The sequence below is a fragment of the Gopherus flavomarginatus genome, chromosome 14 (genome assembly GCF_025201925.1).
Source record: "Gopherus flavomarginatus isolate rGopFla2 chromosome 14, rGopFla2.mat.asm, whole genome shotgun sequence".
NCBI lineage: Eukaryota > Metazoa > Chordata > Testudines > Testudinidae > Gopherus > Gopherus flavomarginatus.
This window is the reverse complement of record NC_066630.1, coordinates 5,823,293-5,850,410: the sequence shown is the minus strand read 5'-3', so window position 1 is coordinate 5,850,410 and position 27,118 is coordinate 5,823,293. Positions and strand designations below refer to the sequence as shown.

Here is a 27,118-nt window from a genome sequence, read left to right as displayed (position 1 = left end):
TTCCTCCTCTGGACCACTCCCCATTGATAGCAGAGCACATTAGGACCTGCTGCACAGGATTGCCACAATGTGGGACTACAGGCAGAGGAGGTGTTTGAACCGGAGAACCCTATGGTTTATATTCTAACACCTTAAGGGCCATCCAGGGTTGATCTGCCCCTTATAAAACCATTTAGGCCACTACAAAAAATCTGTGGCAAACCCCTGCCTCCACCCTCCCGTGACAGCCAAAGGAGTGGAGAGAAAGTATTTCATACCCTCTAAAAGATATGAGTACCTATTTTCACACCTGCAGCCCTGCCTTTTGGTGTTGGCAGTGGTTAATGAGAAGAAGAGACAAGGGCAACACGGCCCGACCCCTAAATTGAAAGACTCAGAAAAGATGGACCTTTTTGGCCGGAAGGTCTACTCGACTGGGGAGCTCCAGCTGAGGATAGCTAACCAACAAACAGAGTTCACGTTAATAGTGGATGAGGGCAAGGCAGTGGCATGAACCTCTTTACAGGCCTCACTGGATGCTGCAGATTTGGCCGTGCGAGCCTCCTCCTCTGGCATAGCCATGAGGAGGAGCTCCTGGCTACAGGCATCCAGGCTTCCTCCCGAAGTCCAACAGACTATCCAGAACCTGCCCTTTGACAGCATGGGCCTGTTTGCAGAGCAAACAGACTCCAGGCTTTACAGCCTTAAAGATTCCCAGGTGACAATGAAATCGTTGGGCATGCATACCCCAACAACCCAATGCAAACGTTTTAAGCCCCAACCCCAGCAGTGCTTCTATCCTCCCTGGCCCAGGTAGGACTTCTATAGGAAGCGGGGCAGGAATGGCAGGTGCATATCTCCCCATCCTCTGCCCAGCCAGGGCCAGGGCCCGACAAAACCATTGTCAGGCTGTAAGCAGGCCTTTTGAAGGTGCACCTGAGGATGGCGTACCAGTCAGTACCGGATCCTCATCCCTGTTTCCTGAACTGTCTGTCCCACTTTTACCCTTCTTGGTCCCAAATAACATCAGATCTTTGGGTCCTTCACACAGTAGAAGTGGGATATTCTCTCCAATTCTGCTCCTCCCCTCCCTTTCACCCCTCATCCCTGTCCCTCTTCAGAGACTCTTTTTACGAGCATCTCCTCATACAGGAAATGCAGAAGCTCCTCGCCACAGGAGCAGTGGAGGAGGTTCCTCGGGAGCTAAGGGGCAAGGGATTCTACTCCTGTTATTTCCTAATCCCCTAAGCCAAAGGAGGTCTCAGACCCATTCTAGAAAAAGTTGAGGTTCCGCACGGTCTCCCTAAGTGCAATTATCCCTTCTCTGGATCCGGGAGACTGGTACACTGCCCTCTACCTCAAGGACAAATACTTCCACATATTCATATTCCTGCCCACAGACAAGTCCTCAGGTTTGTGGTCAACCACTACCAATTTACGGTCCTGCCATTTGGCTTGTCAACAGCCCCATAAATGTTTACCAAGCACATGTCGGTTATGGCAGCCTTCTGACCGTTGGAGGCAGGTGCAGGTATACTCGTACCTCAACAACTGGCTGCTCAGGGGGCGTTCCAGGGACCAGATGGAGACACAGGTCCGCTTTGTCACATCCACCTTTGACAAGTTGGGTCTCCTCTTCAACGAGAACAAGTCGAACCTGTTACCAATGCAAAGAATTTAGTTTATCGGGCCGGGCCAGGGCGTCCCTGCTGGAGGCTCATTTCCAAGCAATGATGGACATCATACAAGGCCTCAGAGAGTACCCTACCATCACAGCAAGGGGTTGCCTGGGGCTCCTCGGCCACATGGCAGTATGCACATACATAATACAGCATGCCAAGCTGAGGCTCAGACCTCTCCAAACTTGGCTTGCATCGGCTTATCGTCCAGGGCACAACTGCCTGGACATAGTGATCACCCTTCACAGGTCCTCGAGTCCCTCTGCTGGTGGCTCAACCCACAGGAGGTGTGTCACGGAGTCCCCTTCAACAGACCCCAGCCCTCTTTGTGTCTGGCAGTGGACACATCAGCACTGGGATGGGGTGTGCACCTGGGAGACATTCAGATGCAGGGCCTCTTGTCTCAGGACAAGCTCTCACTCAGTATCAACACCAATGAGTTGAGGTTGGTCAGACTAGCGTGCCAAACCTTCCAAGCCCATCTACAAGGGCAGTGCATGGCAGTTATGACGGACAACACAACTGCAATGTTTTACATAAGCAAGCAGTGCATGGCAGTTATGATGGACAACACAACTGCAATGTTTTACATAAGCAAGCAGTGCATGGCAGTTATGATGGACAACACAACTGCAATGTTTTACATAAGCAAGCAGGGTGGAGCCCATTCCTCTCCCCTATGTCAGGAAGTCCTCAAGCTGTGAGAGTTCTGCATAGCCCACTCCACTCGCCTGGAAGTGTCCTACATCCCAGGTTCCCAAAATGAGCAGGTGGACTGCCTCAGCAGATCCTTCCACAACCACGAGTGGTCCATCCGTCCAGATGTAATTCACAGCATTTTTCAGAAATGGAGAGTTCCCCAGGTCGACCTGTTTGCCACACAAGGCAACAGAAAGGGTACGCAATTCTGCTCCTTCCAGAATCACAGCCTGGGCTTGCTTGTGGGCGCATTTCTCCTCCCCTGGATGGAACATCTGCTGTATGCGATCTCACTAGTACACAGGGTCCTGCTCAAGATCTGCAGAGACGGGGTAATCATAATGGTGGCACTGGCATAGCCTCACCAACACTGACACACCACACTCCTGGAGCTGTCAGTGGACACCCCAATCACACTGCCACAGGTCCCAGATCTGATCACCCAAGACTATGGTCGGCTTCATCACCCTGACCTCCAGTCCCTTCATCTCACAGCCTGGAAGCTACATGGCTAAACTCCATGGAACTCATGTGCTCTGAGCCTGTTAGGGAGGTCTTGCTTGGTAGCAGGAAGTCCTCCACCAGGGCCATGTACCTGGCCAAGTGGAAAAGATTTACAATCTGGTGTGCTCAGGGCTGCACACCTCCAATGCAGGCGCCTATACCACTCATCTTGGACTACCTACTGTACTTGAAACAGCATCATTGATCAAGGTGCACTTGGTAGCCATTTCTGCCTTCCATCTAGGAGCAGCTGGGCGTTCTGTCTTTGCCAACCCCATGGTTGGGCATTTCCTGAAAGATCTGGAAAGGCTGCACCCGCAGGTTAGAAAACTGGTCCGAGCTTGGGACCTCAACCTGGTCCTTTCCAGACTAACGGGACCCCCATTTGAACCTCTGGCGACTTACTTCTTGTAACAGATCCAAACCAGTGTGGTATAGGAGCCTGGTAGAGGGCAAATATACTGGTCACTGGATGAATAGTTTTCTGTTCCCTGAGTGACTAGAGCAGGGGCTGCACTAGAGTAATCAGGAACCTGCTAGAACCAATTAAGGCAGACAGGCTGATTAGAACACCTGCAGCCAATCAAGGCAGGCTAATCAGGGCACCTGGGTTTAAAAAGGAGCTCACTCCAGTCAGGCGAGGAGGAGCCAGAGGAGAGGAAGTGTATGTGAGGAGCTGGGAGCAAGAGGCACAAGGAGCTGAGAGTGAGAGGGTGTGCTGCTGGAGGACTAAGGAGTACAAGCATTATCAGACACCAGGAGGAAGGTCCTGTGGTGAGGATAAAGAAGGTGTTTGGAGGAGGCCATGGGGAAGTAGCCCAGGGAGGTGTAGCTGTCATGCAGCTGTTACAGGAGGCACTATCAACAGCTGCAATCCACAGGGCCCGGGCTGGAACCTGGAGTAGATGGCGGGCCCAGGTTCCCCCCAAACCTCCCAACTCCTGATCAGACACAGGAGAAGTTGACCCAGACTGTGGGGAAGATCACTGAGGTGAGCAAATCTGCCAATAAGCGCAGGACCCACCAGGTAGAGGAGGAACTTTGTCACATTCTATACCTGTCATGGAAGATGGCCTTCCTAGTCGCCCATGTGACTGTCCATACCATTTGTAGGGCTTCCATCACCATATTATTTAGGTAGGAATTGCATGATCTAATTGCACATATGCATGCATGGTTCTGAAAATCTAAGCCCAAAATCTGTTCTCTCCTCCTAGTTTAAAATCTGCTTCTTGCCTCCTTACCTCTGTTTAGCTTATGAGTGCAATGATTTACAAAATCTCATTTGTGAGCTATTTCACTCTAAACAGGTGTCCTCATCTTTTTCCAGTGTTTCAGTATTACTACCCGTTATACTGGTGATATGGTGAAATGTATCCATTATCTGTTTGTAACAGGGAGAGGCCTCCTTTTCCTATGCTTCATCAACATGGCAAATTATGAGGCATCCTTGATGTACAGCCCCAGTACACAACATCTGTTCCCATATGCTCTTGGCATGCAAACACTGACTCCCCTAGCATGAGCTGCTTGCTGCAGCTCTGATCATCATGTCTCCAACAGCTTATATTGTTTGATTCCTGTTTGTATAAAGTGACAGTTAGCCTGAGATGTCCCGTGAATTACTTTGTAAAACTTAAACCTTGCCCTGCTGTATTATGCTGCCAATTCCAAATAGTGTATCCCCTTCCCCTCAACCCCAGAATCCACCTGCAGTTTGTTGATTTACCTTTACTGGAGGCAGTGTGCAACCTGAAGAAGTGTTTGAATGTATTTATTAATGAAATTTGAACCTACGGAAGAAGAATATATGGAAATCCAGGGTTACAAGAGTGATCGCCACAGTATGTGACAATGTATCTTATCTGGAAAGCTTTGGCACATAGTGGCAGCTGAGATATACTCAGAGTGAAAACGCAACTGCTTTTACTGGATGTTACTGAAAAAAATTATAAACCTATTTCTGTGTATACAGCATATTAGGTTGCAAGGCAATAGATGACACTCAGAAAAATGTGGTCTCAGTATTTACAGTACAGAATGTGCTTTCATTTTGCTGACACCTATGGAAAGGAAAATATACAGCAACAGATAGTTTCAGTCAATTTTCTGCCTCCTTTCTGAGGCAAAATGTAGTAGTTGTAAAACAATCTCGAAAAAGCGTATTTGCTTGCTGTCAGTTGCCAGTGAGAACTTTTGGGGCTTGCAGTGCTTCTGTAATGGGCTTTTTGATGCCAGTTCTTTCCTGACTTTAATTAATTTGCCTTTGTTCATTTTCTGGTTGCTCTTTAAACAAATATGCAGCTAATTGAGACCAAAAGTAAACAGAACCAGTGTTAAAAAAATGGTGATGGCTTAATCCATATAATAAACCAAATAGATTTTATATAAAAGGTGGTAAGATATGCATATGAATAAGTGAAATTCTACAAGAACTTCCATTTATTTAAAAATTAAAAGAAAGCAGCAAATGTTATAATATTTACAGTCTTGTGAATCTAGAATTTTAGCCGTTTCAGCCCCAGTCTCGCAAAGCACTTACACACAGGTTTAACATTAACCACACGAGCAGTCCCCATGATTTCAGTGAGACTACACAAAAGCTTGAGGTTAAGCACATGTTTAAGTACTTCACAGGATCAGGGTCTTAATGGAAGGCTTGACGGTAAAACTAGCTGGTTGTTGAGAAGAGAGACAATTTGTGTCAAGAGAGGGGGCATAAGAAACAACTGTATATTAAAAATCAGAAATTTAGACTCAAAATAATGTTTATGTGTTGAGCCTATTAGAATAGGATATTCAGCTAAATATATTACAATTAGCAAAGCCCTGGGAACAGGCCGACAAAATAAAAAGCACGAAGGAAGCCTAAAGATAGCTTTATAGGTTTAACAAAAACGGTTGTCTTTCCATTCTAGGAATTTAGGGTGACCTCATAGTCAGCTGAGATGAATTGGAAACTCCGTACTGTGTTGCTGGGCATATTGATTGGTTTAGTGGAGAATCATCCAACTCAATTTTCGATCAGAAATTGGACTAAGTAGTAGCTATGGGTTTTGTAACATGACTTTTTCATCATTAAGGTGGTTAGATGGGATTTAATTGCAATATTGCCAAACCCAAAAGTTTAATCATGACTCAGCTCTTCAAAATTAACATTTTAAAGAATAATATACATTTTTTTGCCTTATAGTTTTTGAAACGTTAGGGTTTATTCTTTAAAACTTTTCCTCTTCAACTGTGAGGGCTAGAAACTTCTTCTTCTTTTTTTTAAATGAAAGAGGAGGTTACCGTATAATCAGATGACTTCAGGCAACTGGAGCTTTAAGAAAAACACCAACTATTGCAAGACTTGCAATAGAATCATGAGAATTGGCAATGTTGTATTGGGAACTCGTGAAAATGCTGATAATGCCTTATGTATTTCTTTCCCATTATTTTTAACCATACTGTCCTGGAAACTGAACCCATTTCTGTTACAGTTGAAACACAACCCTGTGTTTGGTGCTTGCTGCTTCTGTTTCTCTTGAAACATGTTTACTGCAGAGCTTGCGAACCTGGATTGTGTTTGCAACAAAACCAAACCAAGGAGCTTCACTGGAAAATCTTCATGCAGCTTAACTCACAGGATCCTTTTATTTTTACACAGTGGATGGGGAGACCAAAATAATCTGTTGAAACGGCTATATTAGGAAAGTGTAGAAAAGCTTCCTTAGAATGACCTGACTTGATAGCGCTAGGAATACCTTCAAAAGGTCACTTCCTTCATCTTGCAATTTACAGTTAGGTGATTTTGAAGAATCAACTCTCTAGAACAGTGGTTTTCAAACTTTTTTCCTCGTGACCCAGTTGAAGAAAATTGTTGGTGCCCGTGACTCAACATAATTATATCCGTTGACTAGAGTTTCCATAAAATCATAACGTTGCAATAGATTCCAGCTTAACCCACTTTACATAACTAACACTAGACATTAGCCTTAGTAAGCCTATGGTAAGGAGTGTGGGAGGTGGCCCAGGGTAGGGCAGAGGGTAGGGCGAGGGCTATGTCTAGGGTTGAGGCCTGTGGCAAGGGGCTGGGGATGAGGGGTTGAGGATGCAGGAGAGGGCTCAGGGCTGGGGCAGAGGGTTGGGATGCGGGGGAGGTGAGGGCTCTGGCTGGTGGTGCAGGCTCTGGGGTGGGGCCAGGGATGAGGAGTTTGGTTGCAGGCAGGCTTCCCCAGGGCTGGGGCCAGTGGACCCCCCCCCGCCCTCGCCCTGCCGGCAGCAGCTAGCTTCGGGGGAGGGGCCTCTCTCTCTCCCTGCCAGCAGGCAGCTCCGAGCACAGAGCTCTGGAGGAAGAGCCTCTCTCTCCCCCTGCCTGGAGGGAACACAGAGTTCCAGGGAAAGGTTCCTTCTCTCCTGGCTGGCAACAGCGACATCCGGGGCTAGGGGAGAGGCCCGCAGGACCCCTGCAAGCTCCAACTTGCTCCTCTCCCCAGTTCCCACCCACCCCCTACCTCTGTTCTCTCCAGGTCCCTGCTGTGCGGCCCTTTAGAGCTGCTGTGCGGCAACAATCATTGTAATTTGAATCATCAAGGTGACCCAGTCAGTGTCTGACAATCCGCGACCCAGTATTGACTCGCGACCCATACTTTGAAAAACACTGCTCTAGAAGGCCATTAAACAAAACCAAAAAACACTTCAGCTTATATCTCAATCTTGTTAGAGAATTAGTCCTGGCATCTAGTCACCATTAGTTTTCTAGAAATTGTGACTGTAGGGAAGGTTTAAATATAGTTTTGTCCACATTTGGCCAAGGAGCAACTCATCTATCAAATTTTCAGTACTGTGCATCTCAAACTTGATGGTGCCATTTCCACAAATACACATGCAAATTGGGAAATTGCATATACTGGTGGCCAGTTAAATACACAACTGATCATATGCACACATTCAGAGTAGCAGCCGTGTTAGTCTGGATAACACTAACCCAGGAACCTATCCTTGCAACAAAGCCTGATGCCAGCTCTGTCCACATATCTATTCAAGTGACACCATCATAGGACCTAATCACATCAGCCACGCCATCAGGGGCTCATTCACTTGCACATCTACCAACGTGATATGTGCCAGCAGTGCCCCTTTGCCATGTACATTGGCCAAACCGGACAGTCTCTATGCAAAAGAATAAATGGACACAAATCTGACATCAGGAATCAACATTCAAAAACCAGTGGGAGAACACTTCAGCCTCTCTAACCACTCAGTGACAGACTTGAAGGTGGCAATTTTGCAACAGAAAATCTTCAGAAACAGACTCCAAAGAGAGACCGCTGAACTTGAATTAATATGCAAATTAGATACAATTAACTCAAGCCTAAACAGAGACTGGGAATGGTTTGGTCATTACACGAATTGAATCTATTTCCCTATGTTAGGTTCTCCTCACACCTTCTATGGGTCATCTTAATTAACACTTCAAAAGTTTTTTTACTCCTGCTGATGATAGCTCATATCAATTGATTAGGCTCTTCCTGTTGGTATGCATACTTCCACCTTTTCATGTTCTCTGTATGTATAAATATCTCCTGTCTGTGTTCCATTCTGTGCATCCGAAGAAGTGAGCTGTAGCTCACAAAAGCTCATACTGAAATAAATTTGTTAGTCTCTAAGGTGCCACAATTACTCCTGTTCTTTTTGCATACTTTCAGTTACTTGATTTGTGTGTGGTAATTCGTGTGATGGTTGCTGTAATTGCACACAACTGCAGTTTTGATAATCTCTGCCATCGAGCATCTCATGTTCCTTGAGGTGATTTTGGGCACTTTTCAACAGATGCTATTTCATATATGCTTTCATCTCTTTGAATGTGTGAGAGTCCTTGCAGCCCCATGTAGATAAGAGCATTTCATACAGAATATGGATTTATATTCTGTCCTATTCTTTTGTGTTCCCCCCCCCCTCTTTCTAGGTCACCTTTTCTATAAATTTGGAATTACAGAGTCTGACTGGTACCGGATCAAGCAGAGCATAGACTCCAAATGCCGGACAGCTTGGCGGCGAAAACAGCGAGGCCAGAGTCTTGCAGTGAAAAGTTTTTCCAGGCGAACGCCTTCCTCTTCATCTTATAGTGGCTCAGGTAAAAGAAACATCAGAGAAATGGAAATTTACCCTAAACAGTTCATTTGTCTTTCAAAATTCTTGAAAACAAAATTAGCTTCTATTAATCTACATTTACAACAGGCTCATATGTAGACACTACAAATTGCAGTATCTTTATGTAGCTATAATGTAATATCTATACTTGAATATAAACTGAGAAAGAGATGATGAAATTTCAAGTGATCATTTCGGAATAAGACTGGCTTATTGCAGCTTTTCTTGCAAGTAGAGTTTAATGTTGACGAACAGATGTGTGTGTGTGTGTTTGTTTCTGGCTTGAGATGGAGGAAGGGAAGCCGTCCACCAAACCGTCAATAAATATGTTCTTGTTTTGAAATGAAAATTTTAACTGATTTCAGTAGGTAAGAAACATACTAGTTTCAATGGGTTGTATACTTATGTCTCAACTTCTTTCTGCAATAATATTCTGATTTGAATACCCCTCCCCTGACCTCAAACAAAAATTTTGGCTGTTTAAATACAAATCCTCATATACTAATAATTTATGTGCACGTTCATGTCATTATGTAGCATACCTACTACGTGGTAACCAGATTGTTAAGCTTTTTCAGTACAGGGGCTGTATATTTACCTGTGATTAAGATTCATAATAAGAATAAAAGAAAAATGAATCTTGTTAAGTCTTTTTCACAGTATGCTCATACAGTTTATTAGGACATGTTTAATTTTGTTCACAAAATATTTACCAGCTATCCTTAAAAATCTAGTAGGCAGTTCTCTGTTTCCACATAGATATAGGAATGAACAATAGTAAAATGAAAAATGTTGACCTAGGAAATATTCTCATGGGATATTTTTGGCTCATGCTTATATTAAAAGCAGTGTTGCAGGGTGTTTGTACATCATATATAAAAAGCAGCATTTTGGAGGTGAGCCCAAAGAAGAGGAAGTAAATTTGCTTGCCTCCATGAAGTTTTTGGTTGCATGTTAACACTAACCGCTGTATCTCATGCAAAAATGTCAAAATCTGCTTTCAGTGGACAATTTTATATACTGAAACTTGAAATAATTTCCAGAATTCTCAGATTAAAACAACTAATCAGCATAATGGTTACCATAAGCTATATTTGTTGATGGGATATTATTTTGAAGCTCTCTTTGAAATCTCTGTTCTTTATACAAAATGCAATAGTTGTGGACTTTATAGCCACATTAGCATGTACATATTAACTAGTGTTGGAGTTCATTATGGAAAGCTATTAATCATTAATCTGCTGGATGAAAAAAGGACCAACAGTGAGATGTAAAGCCCACAGATGCAGGTTGAGGGCATTTTGTCCTCTAAAGTCCACTATATTAACTCAAGGGGCAATAGTGTCCTATCTAAACAAAAACTGCATTCTCTCTGTCTCTTTCTGTTATAGCCTTTAAAGATGTCTTTTTATCCTGAATGTGATTAAGTTCTACTGAAACATCTGCACATTTAGCTTTCAGGGCAATGAGATCCTCTTTGCCAGTGGTGGGACACAGACAGTAATAGTAGCCTCCATCTTTGATAAATGTGGATGAAATGTTCCATGGATTTCATGGTTTCTGTGTCTTAATGTTTTCCTCAGAACATGGTTGATCCTACTTCCTGGGAGAGTTTGAGGTCCTGTGTGAATCCACCAGGTACCTTCACATCCAGGAACTATGAAAACACTGTTAACAAAAAGCAGCAAACTCTGGTCAGGCTCCACTGCTGCTCTGAAAACATTTATGGCATCCCAAGAACAAGTAGGAGCAGTAGTATATTTCACCTGAAGCTTCTCCAGCAGCTATTTGAAAAGAGTGGCAGAGATATAAACAGAGCAGGAAGGAAAGGATAAGAAGCAGGATGAGAGTATAAGGAAAAGGAAGAGGGGAATTTTTTTTTAAATTGATTCATGCAGTGTGTGTGTGTGTGTGGGGGGGAGGATAACTTTTGGATGACAGAGTTGTAATTCCATCTCAGTGTTCAGGTAAATACATAAACCACTTAGGCTTTGCTTTTGTGGTTTGACATCCCTGGAACCCCTCGGTTGAATTACAGGTCCATAATTCATAAGCATCTGTTACTTATTATATACACTGTATAATGGATGTGGCAAAATTCCCATTGCCAGCTAGTAGGGAAAATAAGTCGTATTTTACAGCTCTGAAGTAATCTAAGGTCTGTATTTCACAGTTATGACAACATAGCTGTCAAATATGGCTTTTTAAAGTGTTGCATATGAACCCGACAACTTTTTATGGTAGCATTTGCTTCAGGGAACAATTTAAGGTGAGCCTTGAATGATCTGAAATTCAGCTACTTGAGAAACTCTCTCTTTCTCTGTTTTTTGTCCAAGCTGTTGAGATAAGCTCGAGTGTTCCTTTAGTCAGGTCTTAGGATACAACACTATGAGATAAGGGGGAGGGATAGCTCAGTGGTTTGAGCATTGGCCTGCTAAACCCAGGGTTGCAAGCTCAATCCCTGAGGGAGCCATTTAGGGATTTGGGGATTGGTCCTGCTTTGAGCAGTGGGTTGGACTAGATGACCTCCTGAGGTCCCTTCCAACCCTAATAATCTAAGATTCTATGATAGATTGCAGGGTCTTCTCAATACATGTCCTTCCCCCACCTATGGAACTCTCTTATCCTGCTTGTTTGCTGGAGTTGATATATTACTGCTTTCACGTCATACTAAGGTGCACCTACTTAGACAGATATTTAGTTTAGAATTTTGTTTTTGGCTGGTCAGTGAATGTTGCCATTGGGACTGTCAAGTGGACTGTCAAGTGTAGATGCTGGACTGGACTGGACTGTCAAGTGTAGATGCTTCTGTTTGATTTAATTAAATTGTAGAAACTGTTAGGTGACTAAGTACAATGAGTGATCTATATAAATAGGTATATAATGTGTATTTTAATTAAACATCATCACCTTTCAGGTAAAGGACGGTAGCTGCTTCACACAGTAGAGGAAGACTATGACTTACATAAAAAGTACATCTCAGGATTAGTCTGCCATCAAAAACCATTCAGTTTTCTTTCTGTGTTCACTGTGATGTCATCAAAACATTCTGAAGAGTGTGTGGCCTTATAGCTCAGTTTCTTGTGGAGTATTACAGTGATTAACAGGAGTCGTAATCTTTGCACAGTCAACAATAATAGTAATTATTTTCAATACACACTTTTGTGCGCTCAAATAAGTAAAAAAGAGAGTCTAAATTTCACAGGATGTGATAAGTGAAGGTCATAAACAGACCAGAAAAGTAGGGTGGGAGAGGAAGGACAAAGTTTACAGTAATATCTCAGACTTAATCAATAAGGCATGGTCATATCTACATAGTTTCTTTAAACTAGTTTCTCTGTGTTTCTTTTAATGCTTCATAAGACAAGGTGGGTGAGGTAGTATCTCTTATTGGACCAGCCTCTGTTGATGAGAGAGACAAGCATTCAAGCTTACACAGAGCTCTTCTTCAAGTCTGGGAAATGTAGAGGGTCACAGTTGTCTTGTAAATATTTGAGGCAGGCAGCGATGCTGTCACTGTGAGGGATGTTGGTTTATCGAGAAGTAATATGTATGGTGGTGAGGATGGTGTTCTGAGGGAGATAGTTAACATTGTGGAGTTTGGGAAAGAAGTCAGTTGTGTCCTGGAGGAAGCTGGCCCTTTGCGTAGTGAGTGGTTTGAGGATGGGTTCTATGAGTGCCGACATTTCTTCAGTGAGTTTGCCGTGGCCAGTTATGATGGGCCTGCCTGAGTTCCCTGGTCAAAGGACCTTGGAGTGGAATTGTGGGGGACGAGTTTGTAGAGTGCTTCTTGGAGTTGTTTGGGGAAAGATTTGATGATATCCTTAAATTCCTGGGTAAATTGTGGTGTGGGGTCTTCTTTGATTTCCATATACTAGGTGGTGTCCGACAGTTGTCAGTTGGCCTCGTTAATGTAGTTGTCATGGTTGAGCACTATGATGGCACCCCCTTTGTCTGTTGGTTTGATCACTATCTGGTGGTTCGATTTCAAGGACTGTATAGCTGTCCCCTTGGCTTCATGGCAGGACAGAGCTTTTAGGATGGATGTAAATGAGGTGAGAGAGGTGGTTTGGTTGAATAGGTTTAGGAAGCTTGTCTCATACATAGGTGGCAGCACATAAGAAGGCCTACAGTATAGTTAAATAATATATAAAACACTGCCATTACGGAATTTAACAGTGAAATTATTCTACTGCAAAAATCATAGTTGAACAGTAGCATGGACATCCAATAGGTGGATGTTACTATTCACTAAATTTTCCCTTTAATATGTGTTTAGAGTCCAAGATACTTTTATCTTCCAGCCACAAATCAGGTTCCCATGATGCATACAGAAGACAAGAATGTTTGAGGTACCTATGATGGCCTTTGGTATGGAAAACACATTTTTTGATAACTGTTTGTTTTGTAGATACCATTCAGTTCTGAAATACAGCGAACTGCCATCCACCCCGAACTTGGTAGTACTCCAGTCCGTAGTGCAGGATAGCAGTTTAAATCAAATGCATAATTCAACCAATAAATAAAAATAATATTCCAGCCATGTTTTTGTTGATGTGGACTGGAATGTTATAGAGTCTGATCTGATCTGTCAAGGTTAGCTGTTCATACAGTTCCAAATATTTTTATCATTTTAAACCTGAATAGCTTTTCTCTGTTGCTGATGATGATAATTAGCAAGCCAGCTGTATAAAAAGTCTTTTAGCTAGTGGATTTCTGGAAAGGAAGAACTGAACTTCAAGAATCTCAGTGAATAACATATGTGTTTTAAAAACAAATAGTTTTTAACTGAGACTATCACTGATATTTTTTTGCACAATACGAGACATGTATTGACGATTGATTTGGGTGTACTTCTACCACAGCACATTTTAAAATTAGTTTTAGAATTTTACATATCCTTTTGGCATCTTTCAGTGTCCCTAGCCTCTGTTGCAAGAAGCTGGGAATGGGTGACAGGAGATGGATCACTTGATTACCTGTTCTGTTCATTCCCTCTGGGGCACCTGGCATTGGCCACTGTCAGGAGACAGGATACTGGGCTAGATGGACCTTTGGTCTGAGCCAGTATGGCCATTCTTATGTTCTTAATTAACTAAATTGAATGAGTTTGCTAAAATGTAGCCAGCTTAAAAGCCACTGTCAGTTTATTAAGGGCTAGACCTTTGCTCCTAGCCCCGAGTGTGGGGTTGTGTGTAACTGTGCTGCCCTAGGAGAAACTCTCAGGCAGAATTGTGACTCCCTCATTATTCCCATGAGCTTCCAGTCTACTTTAGCTCCCCTCAGTCCATATCTCTCCTCCATCCCTTTTCCATTTACTTGTTTGCATATGGGGGAGGGGACTAGTAGCCCTACTCAACTTATCTACCTTTCCTGTGCCTGGAGCAGCCATCTGAGCAGGCTGCGCAGTTAGGAGAATGAGCCTTACAACCCCTTACTCCCCGTACATCTGCGTTAGGCTGGGCCACAATGTGGCCCAAAGGCTTTAAAAGCTAAAACAGCTCAAAACTGTTATCTGGGGAGAAATATTCTGGAAAGTCTGAATATTTATTTCATTTTAAAATCTTCCACTTTGATCCCCGAGCCCCACAGAAACATAATACATCTTAATTTCAGTGTGATCACACCAGAGCACAGCATGTACACTGCCTGCCAGAGCTGCTCCTTTTTCTCTGTGGTAGCAGCTGTCTAACAAAACATGGCGCATTTTATTCAGAGGAGAATATAATGAGCTGGGCACACAGTAGCAGCACCCTACTGCAAGTCCCTCGAGAGCTAGGTGTAAGCAACCTGATGTCCTGGAGGAAATAAACTGTACAGCACGCTCATATAGTACTCTAGGGTGGGGAGCAATATAACGTTTACCAAATAATGAGGGACAAATTGAAACACATTTTCTAAGCTTGTAAGAAAGCATTGCAGGTAATGGAGAGTGGAAAAACTTTATTGACCCTTTCACCAGGTTCAAGGTGATAAAATAACTGTTGTTTTGTAGCTCTGTTTAAACTCATTGGCTGCTAGATAGTTAATTCTTCTTAATATCCCCTTGGGAAGTGTTAGTGGGGGTGCAGAAAGTATTTCTGTGTTCTTTTGAAAATGTATTTTCTTTCGTATTATTTCTGCCAACTGATATGTGAAGTGGGCGCACAGTGTCAGTTTGTCTGCATTGCAGCCCCGCTGTTCTGAAAACATCATTTAAAAGCTTAAAAATATTTGTGAGGGCTTGGGAGGGGGGCTGGGCATGAGGGTTTACTATAGTCTCTGTATTAGCTGTTTTCCTGAGTTTTAGGTTAGTTTTTCCCCCCTCCTGAGTTTATTGATGAACCCGAATCTTTATTTGAATATAGTGAATGAAAGGCACTAATGAGGAAAAAGATCTAACGTAGAGCTGAATTACATACCGGTAATTAGCATGCAGTGATGTTTTTAATCACACATCTCTGAGGGCTGATTAATCTCAGAATAGCTTTCAATTGTAAATCCCAGTGAGTGTGTTTCAGTCAGGGGATGCTTATTAGTACTTTTTAAAAGTGCTGTAAAACAATGACGTTCTCTTCTGTATGGGACATTTGCTTGCCCTTGTTCAAAACTCGGCAAGTACAAAGTAATAGTTTAATACTTTTATATTTGGGAATGGTAAATATCTAACACGTCTCACTATCATTTAAACCAATGTGTTCTATTAGTTCTGGCATTTCTTTTAAGAACACAGTGAATGAGCTGTTATATAATAGCTTTTGATGAAAATGCAGGCCCTAATTAATTTGTACTTTTATAATAACCAACCGTGTGGAAGAGAGCTTAATACATGACTGGGTTAAAATGCTTAACTACCTTCTTTGTGGTGGAAATGTGTGGTGGATGTGCTGAACTGCAGCCATCCATGTTGATGTGGGTAGTGCTGCTGAATGGCATATTCTGAGGAGGGAGACAAGGATTATACTGAGTGTGTAATTGTAGGGGACTGGATGCATGGCTCAGGGGATTAGTAATGGGATCTAACATCTTTTATCTCTAGGTTGCTGGTCTGTCTGTAGTTCTGGTTTGTAGTAACTGATAACTGTTTAGTATATGATTTGAAATGAATTTGGTGTCAGTCCAGTTCCCAGCAGAGAGGTACAAAACTCACCACTATTGTCCTCCTTGTTGGCAGTCCCAGCAGATTGGCTAAGGACTGGGGTAGCTAGGAAGACTGAACTGTTGGTGGGAATATGGAGAAGCTGGCATGGTCACTGCCCTGCAGTATGTCCTATTCTGCGACCCAGTAAATGACTTCAGTCTCCAGAGCTTCTGAGCTGGTATTTTTCACCATCACTTCATTTTTTAAAATGTGATTTCCCGAAACCTATCTGGCTTTAACATTGGGTTCCTTTTTTGTGGGTCTGAAGAGCCCATTATGAGAATTGAATTGTTATGTGCTTCCTAGTCAAAATGATCCGGATGCATTCACGTTTAAGGAGGTTGCACATGCTTGAGTTGCGTTCTTAGATGCTTGTGCTGACTGTCATTAGACATGTTAAACTCTATCAGTGAAATGTTCAAACTGAAGTCTTTCTCTGCTTTTGCAGTACAGATAAGTTCATATGATGTGACTAGCTTTAAATCATATATCTTAAAAATAACAAATTTCCTCTTGTCTTTTCAATATATCACAATTAGAAGTTAACTGTGCTGACCCCTGGTCTGCAGTGCCTAGGACAGCATGAGATGGATACTACAGTTCTTAATCAGGCATTGTCAATGTGAGTTTTGCCTGAGTAATTATTGCATCTTGATACTGAAATCCTAAACGTTCAAAAGTATCTAATTTCTAGACTACATATGTCTAATGAAGCTGTTAGAAAAAAAAATGAACTTATGCCTTTTCACTGCTATTTCCCTCCCCTCCCCCCAAAGTTATTCATTAAGATTCTTCTAAATGTAATTGACTGTGCAAGTTTACAGCAGCCGCAGGATTTATGGGCTGTGTAAAGAAATTAGAGTAGATTGTTGGGCTCAGGGAGACATCGTATTCCCATATTTCATCTGGCACTTCAGTTTGAAAATGTCACTCTTCGTTGTGCTTGAGGTATTAATTGTAATGGTCTGTCCTGCTCTTTTCCAAGCCAGGGTTTTAGTTCTCAACATGTGTGTTTTTTCTGACAAGAGCCATACACATGGCTGCCAGAGAAGGTTAAGCAGATATCCTTTTAAAAAACATGCATATTTTTTGGGGGGGAAGACGGGGGGGGGGGCAGAGGGAGGAGGAAATTGGGTCCATTTTTATTTCTGTGAATTGTCCAGTAGAGGGTGATGTAAGGTGACGTAGCCAGTACTTGTGCCCTTTTTTGGAAGGGTAGATTTCTCTGATTTTAATTTGTTTTCCTTATTCCTCTTTTTCTAAGAAAAGAGTTCAGGCCACCCAAAACTGCCTTCCCATTTGTTAGTAGAGCACTGACAGTGTTATGTAATAACTGTGAAGTGGACGAGCACTCTGGATAATAATATGCAAATAAGCAGAGCAAGCAAAAAACCACTTTGCTCCAGAATCCAAACCTCCATCCCTTCTTGCCAGAACAAGGGGGAAGATCCTCAACTCGTGTAAATTGTCATAGCTCCATTGACATCAATGGAGTTATAACAGTTTATTCCAGCTGAGGCTTTGCCGCCAGTCTTTGAAGAGAAGTAGAGGTACACTTATGGTGTTTTGCTCCTATTTAAAATAAAATTGGGGTGTGAAGACAAATGTCTGCCAGTCGATTTTTAGGAAACTATTTTAGAAATAAAGATGCAGAAACCCACAGGGAGATTTAAATAGAGATTAATTCAAAGAATGAATGAAGCAAAATGACAGTGGGAAAAAGTGATATGGAAAATATCAGAGGTTTTTCCTTTGGCATAAGGAATTTTCAAATTGTACTTAGTTGAAAGTAAAATACACACATGCTTGACAGAGTTGTGAATTACATATGTCAGACAAATCCCATCTTGCTTTCACAACTCCTGAAGAGGATTAACTTTAAAAAATATGCCACAGAAACAAGTGTTTTAGTGGGGTAACTTTGTCAAGTGTTGAGGATTAGCCCAAAAAGATAAAGACCTTTTTTAGATAGATTTACTTTTTTTTGGCTCATAAGAACATACAGTAAACACATATTTTAAAGGATCTAATTTTCCAGTCATGAAAAAGGAACTAGTCCGTTATAACATTTTCCATTTCGTAACTCTCCATTTGTGAAAAGGTAAAAGCGGCATCTTTCGTTCAAAGGATAACTGCGCTTCTATTGCATCTGATCCACCTGGGGGAAAAAAAAAGGTGCTGTGAAAATACCACACAGCACTAACTCAACTGTTCAGATGATGTCCAAGCAAATCCTCCATTCTAAAAAACGTGGTGGAAAATTTCAACATGCGAGTTCAGCTGTACAATTTCTCAGAGCCAGGGATTCTTTGTAAATGTGAGGCCAGATAGTTTACATTGTAGTGATTTATAACTGTTGACATATCCTCCATTCAGGCTGTGTGCTGTTCAAGTTTGTATTTGTTTTTTATGGGGAATGTTTCAAAATGGATAAATATTACTTTTGCCTGGTCAGAGCTTTAGAGGGGAAAAAACAATTATCCATAAAGGATGTTTTGTTTTTGGACACTGCTGAGTTCTCTTTTCCTTTCTTCTTTTTTTGTTACTAACTCTGGCCATTGCAATGAAGCCAAAGATTGGAGTCTATTTATAAGCAAGTTTGCTTCTTGAGAGATGTACAGTTCTGAATGCATTTGACCGCATTCCTCCCACTTCAGATTGAGTTTGGTATATGCAGTTCTTACCAACTCCTGTTTAAGCTTGTTGATGCAAATATAGTTTTTAACATCTGTAAAGTAACAGCTGGACTACAGCAAATACAGGTCTCTTTGTATTATTCAGTTACAAACAAATTTCAATATTTCTTTAATGGGTTGCAGGCCTTGCTAACTCATGGATACTCTTGAGTTACAGGCTGTTCCTGGTAGGGAAATAAGAACATATTTATAATGGGGGTTTAAGGTTTTCTCTGAAATATTGTATTGCGCTGATATAATTGTCAGGTCCAAGCTAGCTGAAATGTACTTTTAAAATGTTGCTGAAGTTATAGGTGAAACATATTTCTTACCCCATCATTCAGTTCCATCTTGAGTCCAACAGTTACTAGGTGGAAAAAAATGAGAATATAGGATTATGTGTATGAACACCAGGACTGATCAGCTTTTGATTTGTGCAGTGGGGTTTGAAAAACATGCTGAAAGCAAGAAGTCACAGCTGGATGTACTAGAGGTAGCCTGTAAGGAGCAAGGTGAAAAACAGAATTGGCATTCCTTATAATCTAATAGCCTAGTATGTGGGAATAAATTTATGTTTAATAAAACAGAAATTATGGAAAATCAGTTACGTGAAGACGACATGAAAATTCATGGTACACAGACAGGAGAAGGTAAAAAGATATTTGTTTTTCTGAAAGAATCATTTACTCAATTAATTTAACTAAATAATAATCCAGTCCTTGATTCCCTTCAGTGGTGGCTCGACTGCAAGCAGTATGTACGGGAATACCTTTCTCCAGGCCTCATCCATTGCTGTCCCTAGTCACAGATGCATCAGCGATGGGATGGGATGCACACCTAGGAAGACTCAGGACCCAAGATGTCTGGTCCCATGCAGAACTTTCACTGCACATCAATGTCGCCTTGCTTGCCAGATGTTTCAAACCCATCTACAGGGGAGATGTGTATCAGTATTGACAGACTATACCATGGCGATGTTCTATATAAACAAGAAGTCAGGAAGTCCTCAAACTGTGGGACTTCTGCATTGCCCATTCGATACATTATACATTCCAACCCATTTACTCTGAACAGGGGTATCTGGTACTGGACCTCAGAGTAAATCATATGTTGGGCCTGATCAGTGACATCAAGTACAAAGTCTCTGGTCGTTATAACTAGCACAGGGAAATTTAGTTTTTCCTTCAGTGTGGGTCCACTGGGCCCCAGCCAAATATTTGGTCCTGACTCTTGTGAAAAAACTTATATTACAATATATAGAAATCACATACCCATGAAACTTCATGAAAATTGTGAGGGAGTATTTAAACACTGACTTTCTATAAATTAGGATAATAGTCAGCCATATGACAACTGATCCAGCCTCCATGAATAGCAGGAATAGAACCACAATTAGAGCATAATATATAACAATTATACATGAGTTATTTTTCTCTTTTTGGTAGCTTTACTTGGCTGCTTTATTCATACTTTCTCTTGACAGCCTTTTATGTAATTAAATGTAAAAGTAATTTAAAGCTATTTATTTGGACTACAAAAACAAGTAAACGTTCCACCAAATAACTAGATTCTAGCTTAGTCATATTGAGTTGGTTTTCAGTTTCCAGACTCAGGTTACAAATTTGTTGTCTTGCACTAGTCTGTTCATAAACAATGAGTGTGAGAACAGATACTAATTAAACAAACTATTTTTTCAGAGCACTGCAGCTAAAATATTAGCACACTAGGCTAAAGTGACAGAGAGCCCTGTGGCACCTTACAGACTAAAGAACACTCTAGTAAAAGTAGCCACTGATGACCGCACCTCACATTAAGCAGGGCGGGGACGACGACTGTTTACAATACTCCGGCAATAGAAGGAATCCTCCTGACGTGGATGTAAATGTAATTTTACACCCACTTTAAGATGCCTTTACTCACCTCTGGCAGTTAAGGGGTAGAGAGAGACAGAGTGATTTTGCAGCAGCTGCAGATCAGAGTGGGGACACTGACCCAGGAGACCAGAAGAGAGAGGAAGTTATATAAGTAAATGCCGGGCAAGAGCAGCCCTCTTTTATCTGGATCAGGTGGAGCAGCACCCACCCTGCCACCCATGGAACTGGTGAAATAGCAGATTTGGTCAGGATCCACTGTCAGCATTGCGCTAGTTGCTCCTTTCTCAGGGGAGCTAGGAAGGAATTTTTTCTTCGCCTCCAGATTGGTGAGGGAAAGAGGGAAAGTGTGTGTGGGTGCGTGGTGGTGGTGGGGGGGTTGCCTTCCCCACAGCTGGTTCAGGGAGGGGGCTTAGTTGGGGCAAACATGGCACAGGAATTAGGCCATGATATTGCAACTCATTATGTTGATTTGGGACGGCTGTCCAGTGCAGGTGCTCCACAGGGAGGGGATACAGTGATCTGATAAATGGAGTAGTAAAGGATTTAAAGGAGGTATTTGTTAAAGGAGCAGAAACAGGATAGTTCAGGGCTTCTGTGACTAACTCCCTTCCCCTTTTATAGCCCATCTTAACACTCACTGAAAGATTGGGGGAGGGTAAGTTCCCAAAAGCAGGTGGGCTGGGGACCAGGATGGGAAAGGGGGAGGGTTGATGGATGCACCCCTGTTGTATGTTGAAATGATCATGGAATTACCTGAACTGTACACGTTTTTTTGCTGGGTACTCCCAGATAGTTGTTAATAAAGTTGTGGCCTAATTAAACTACATCCAGTGTCTCCTGTCCTTCCTAAATAGCTGGACAGTGAGCACTATTGTACTAAAGATCATTTAGTGGTTCTAGAATAAACCTCCAAAAAGATTGAAGTGGAAGTTTTCCATTGTGGAATAGGATTCCTTTGTTTTGTTTTGTGTTTCAATAACTGACCCCCTCCCCCACTGTGTCCTTTACAATGAAAATATGTAGCTCATTAGTCATCTGCTGTGAGGACTAGGCTCATCTAATCTTTATTTGAACAATAAATAAAATGTTAAGTTATTAATATAACACAGTTGTCCACTGTACAAATGCAGTAACATTTCATGTCTTTAATATTTTCATTATGGTTTCCTGTATTAATATAGATTCATAGTCTCTCTTTATGGAATGCTACAGTGGTGGCAAGGCGCACCTCATTACGTTACCATATAGTGAAGAAGTCATTGTTGGGAGTGGGAGGGAGAATGGGGAGTGAAATCCATATTTCTAAGAATTTCCTAAATGTATATTTATATGATTTACTAAAATAGCACAGAGAAAGCGGTTACAAATTATCAAGGAAATAAAATACATTTAAGTTTTTTTCTAAATCCATGTTGACATGACAATGCTGTCTGTATGCATGAGACATTATGGTCTCAGTTAAACTTAAAAAATGCCCTCCAAATAATATTCCCACATAAAAGGAAGGGAATACAGGACTGGTGCTGAATTTTAATCATCCCTGTTGTGTTGGGTATTTTAAGGTTCATCCAAATAGATGATCTGACATACCTTGTGTGCTGCCAGAACCATGTGTAACTGAGTTTTAACTAGCTGTGTCTCAGTTTGTGGGTGCACACAAAAACCTTGTCCCCATGCTCTGCGACTCTGTTCCAGTCTCTTTTTTTCAGAGAAGGATTCTTGACTGTGTCAGTATCTCAGTATCGCTAACCCCAAATGTTACAAAATGGAATCAGGCTTCAAAAAAATTGTGATTAGTTAAAAATCACGGAATTAAAAAAAATACACTTTTGGTTCTTTTTTATTTATCTTCTAGGTTTTAAATTTTAGGATACACTTTTCTCTGCAACGAGGGCTAGTAACTTACTTATTTTTTTAATGGAGGTTGAGATTCTCATGAAATCCTGACTCCAGCAATTGGGGCGTTAAGAAAAATACACAAGACTTGCAATAAAATCACAAGAGTTGGCAGCACTTTGCCTGCTCACAAGAACAGAACTGTTTAGTCCTCCATGTTGCAATACTGAATGGATTGCAGATATGATATAATCTTCAATAGCTCCAGTCAGGCAATCCAGAGGAAGAGCATGATTTGGTATGTGTATTACAGAAAGTTGCTTTCCAAACTTGGAGGAAGATGGTGTGCTGGCAGATGCTGAACAGGTGGATTGAGGATTAGAAAAGCTGAGAAAAATTTAAAATTTTGCTACTTCGATGGTCCATTCACCTTCATGTCACTACTTTCTGAGTTTCTTATTGTAGCATAACTTGCATTTATAGCAAAAATACCTGTGTAAATTTGTCATGTTCCAGAGAGTAAGCTATAACAAAAGCCTTTTTATTGTACTTCAATTTGTAACCTGACCCGTAGGCTAGTAATGAAACTGCAGGCGAAGCATGAGGGTAACAAACATTCTGCATCTGCTTATTCTCTGTTTGTTTGTTAGTTTCCTACCTATCCATTATTGCATGGCAACTGGCATGGAGATGTGCAAACGAAATAAGGTTGGATTTTGTCTTTTCTTTTTCTTTCCAGAGGGTACTCAGAGCACAGTGTCAGCAACTAATGAAATCCAGCCGAACCAGCCACAGGCGCTACACTATGCACTGGCTAATGCTCAGCAGGTTCAAATCCACCAAATAGGAGAAGATGGCCAAGTCCAAGTAGTATGTACTCATTCTTCATAATTTCTTCCAGTTTAAAAAGTCCAGAACACTGAACATTTTAGGTGCCACATAGCTGATTCAGCTCTTTCTGTGGTCCAAAAAAGATGATTAGCTTATATCACCGCACCTGGGCCTCTTAATCATGTTTCAGAAAATCTCGTCCTCCAAATAGTAATCCATCCATTTATGATTCACGTGTCTTCCTTTTTTTTTTGTAAAATGCATTCAAAACCTTTTTTGGATATCTGTTAGCTGAATCCTTTACATGTGCGTTCGTTTAAATGTATGTATATAAGCAAAAGCTGTAAATATTGATGTTAAATTATAAAAAAAAAGTTTTAATAAACTTAACATTTTGACCCAAATCCACAAAAGCCAGGAAATGTAAAAGTTAAGGCTGACACTACTACAATAAGTCAAGCCATTGTGCTTTTTAAATGCATGGTGTTGGTATACTCTGAGGAAACTTTCCCTGGCTTTTGTAGTTTTATGTCACCATCTTAATGCAAGAACTATTTTGTATGTAATTCAATATTTGTAAAGGGAAAAGCAGAAGTGAGGTAAAAAGGGTATTGGAATACGTAGTATTGTGGACCCCTAACTTTCCAAATTAAGACGTTATTATCTGTATTACTGTGTAGTGCTTAGGAACCCTAGTAATGGACCAAGACTCCATTGTGCTAAGTGCCGTGCAAACAAAAAACAAAAAGTTGATCCCATCCCCAAAGAGCTTACTATCTGAGTATAAAATAAGAGAAGACAGATGGAGACAGAGGAATACAAGGAAACAATGAGACAATATTGGTCAGCATGATGGGCAGTGGTAGAGGTAGAGAAGGGAGAAGCAATGGAGGGATGCAATGAGGAGGGTAACATGATCTGAGCAATGAGCCAGGAAAATGATCTTTGCAGCAGCATTCTGAATGGATATAGTAAAGCAAGATTGCTTTTGTCAAGGTCGGAGAAAAGGATTTTACAGTAATTGAGATGTAAGAGGATGAAAGCTTGAACAAGACTTTTAACTGTGTAGATCAGGGGTAGGCAACCTATGGCACGTGTACCGAAGGCAGCCCGCAAGCTGATTTTCAGAGGCACTCACACTGGCCACCAAAAACAGAGTTAAAGAAGCCAAAGGAGGACAAGATTTCAAGAAGAGCAGCATGGTCAATGGAGTCAAAGGCAGCTGACAGGTCAATGAAGCTGAGGATAGAGTACTGATTTTGAGCTTTGGTTAGGAAGAGGTCATTCGAGACTTGGGTGAGAGCGATTTTAGAGGAGTGAAAGGGTGGAGGCCGAATTAGAGAGGCTCTAGGATAGAATCGGAGGAGAGGAACTCCAAACAGCAGGTTCAGATATTTTAGAGATGAAAGGGAAAAGGGGTGGCAGTTTGAGAGGAAAATGGTGTCAAGGATGGGGGTTTTTTAGATGACAGAGGTTTAAGCACGCTTGTATTGTGGACATAACAAGCCAGAAGAGAGTGAGAGGTTAAGAGGAGGAGTAAGGAAGGTTGGATGCGACTGGGTATGAGAGAGAGAATGAATCCTGGAGCTATGAGTCTGGCTTTAAGAAAACCAGCAGCTACCATGTGAGACTTGCCATAAAATAGCAAGAGTTGGCAACAGTGCATCAAGCAAGTTTTTCAGGCCTAAAGATTAAGGCAGAGCTGATTTTCAGAGGTACTAAAAACTCACAATACTCATTGATTTAAGTGGGAGCTGCAAGTGCCCAGCATGTCCGACAATCAGTTCATAAATACTTAGTCCATTTGCGATTTTTACTTGTCGATTATTATATAATTCCATATTTAGTATTGCAACAGACTGTAGCAATCTGTGTTATTTCTTTAAGTAACATCAAGCAACTTTTCTGTGTTGTAGGGGAATTGCCTGGTGAAATAAAGCTGTCATAATCAGGGCCTGAAGGGAACATGCAATGCACTCTGATTTTTCACAGGCACAAAGCCTGTGAAAGACCCATTCTAGCCAACATAAATTAGAGCAGCCCTGTAGCTACTGGAATTTGTGCCCCAGGATCAGAATGAGGAAGGAGGTATGGCTCCATGTCTGTCCTCCTTTTCTCAGAGGCACCAACTGGTGATAAACTGGTATAAACTTTTTTTTGTATGAGAGTCTGTTCTAACTTGTATAGGATCACACAGTTGCCTTGATGCAATTATGAATTTTTACAGCTTTTCTTGGAGCATCATGCACAATGGATAGCAAATCCTATATTTCTCTGGAAAGGATCATTGTCCCCAAACAGCAACATATCACAGCTTTCCTTGAGGGTAGGCTAAATTTCCTATTGGAGTTAGTCTATAGGCCAAATAATTAAACCTCTGAAATTTGGCAGACCTGTAAAGAAACTTTCAAATCCAGTGGTGTAAACTCTCTTCAGCAGTAAGCTTGTAAAAGAGAAACCTCCATTTGAGAAGCAGTGTTCTTTAAAAGAACTGGGAATCAAGGCTATTGGATCCATTCCCAGCTTTGCCATTGACTAGCTGTGCGATCTTGGAAATTCCTTTGTATCTTAGTTTTGCCATCATATTAATTCTTACCTACCTCCCAGGGGTTTTGTGAAGTTTAATAAAGGCTTTTAACGAATGTTTGAGATCCTTGAATGAAGAGCACTCTAGAAATGCAAATTACTGTTATAAGATATGTAGACAAAAAGTCCATAGCAGTAGATGTAAAAGGTAAGGGCATGCCAAATAAAACTAAATTTTCATCTGTGGAATCAAAGTTTAAATGTAACTTGGAGTTTCGGAAACCTATTGCAATTTCCAGTCAAAATCTAAACATTGCTGCTATAAATCTGGTCCAGTAGGTTCTGTAGAGAGGCCCAGGACTGCACCAGATGGAAACGACATTACACTTTGTTCTCTGGAAAATGATTTGCGTAGATCAGGCTTCGGGTCATTAGCAGGGCATGATGCATTTGTGGTTACATGCCCCATACAGTGTATGTGAATTGCTGATGGCCTTCAGTTTTCAGCATTGCCCATGCTTGCACATTCAGTCACAAACAAATATTTACACAGAAAATGCAAAAACACAAACCAACAGTGCTGGGATTGAACTGGATGCCCAGGAATTGCAAATGCAAATTTTCTTTGGCGGATAGGACTAAAAGTAATGATTTCTTTTTTTTGTGCTTGAATTGCTTAGGTGGCCATACTAAAATCATTGGCCTTGAAGGTTAACTATGAACCTGCAATGGATGAGTGAGCAGGTTTTTTTTTTCAAATGATCTGTGTCACAAAGATGAACAAAGTCACCTTTTTGCCTTATTCTGAAAGAATTACCGAAACTATAAACGCAGCATAATAATACCCTTTTAATTTTCAATGCTCTTCCCTGGGAACCGCTGAGAGCTTGGTGTTAAGAAAGGAAAGCGATTCTTATCTCAACATGGTTTGAGTCTATGCTCTAATTTTATATACAGTCGCTATTGTCAGTTTGATACTTTCAGTATGTTTTTTTTTCTCCCTATAAATAGACAGTTTCCTTTCAAAGGAAATGAAACTGTTTGAAATAGAGGGATCTGTGTTTCTTTGAAATTCACATGCAATTGTTCTTGTGTTATAAGAAAGGCTTTTGACGGTATTCCAAATGGATATCTTTAATCTCAGTTTCATACAGGCATATTAAAATGAAAACAAAGCCTTATAAACCCCAAAGTAGGTTATTTAAAATCCAATTTATCAGCAGGTAAATTACAGTAGCAAAAGCTTCTTTAGGCCAGTCA

At 41.4% G+C, this 27,118-nt stretch overlaps 1 protein-coding gene and 1 long non-coding RNA gene across 2 annotated transcripts in view; one reads left to right on the top strand and one right to left on the bottom strand.

Annotated features, from left to right (window-relative positions):
• Positions 1 to 14,079, bottom strand: part of LOC127034119 (uncharacterized) — a 199,757-nt gene extending 185,678 nt beyond the window's left edge. The window contains exon 1 of the long non-coding RNA XR_007769304.1: positions 13,976 to 14,079. This is a non-coding gene — a long non-coding RNA (uncharacterized LOC127034119). The remainder of the gene's footprint in view (positions 1 to 13,975) is intronic.
• BANP (BTG3 associated nuclear protein) overlaps positions 1 to 27,118 on the top strand; it is a 262,228-nt gene that overhangs the window by 131,823 nt on the left and 103,287 nt on the right. Inside the window, exons 8-9 of the mRNA XM_050922613.1 lie at positions 8,812 to 8,979; positions 23,241 to 23,371. Of these exons, the coding sequence (XP_050778570.1) occupies positions 8,812 to 8,979; positions 23,241 to 23,371 (299 nt within the window). The remainder of the gene's footprint in view (positions 1 to 8,811; positions 8,980 to 23,240; positions 23,372 to 27,118) is intronic.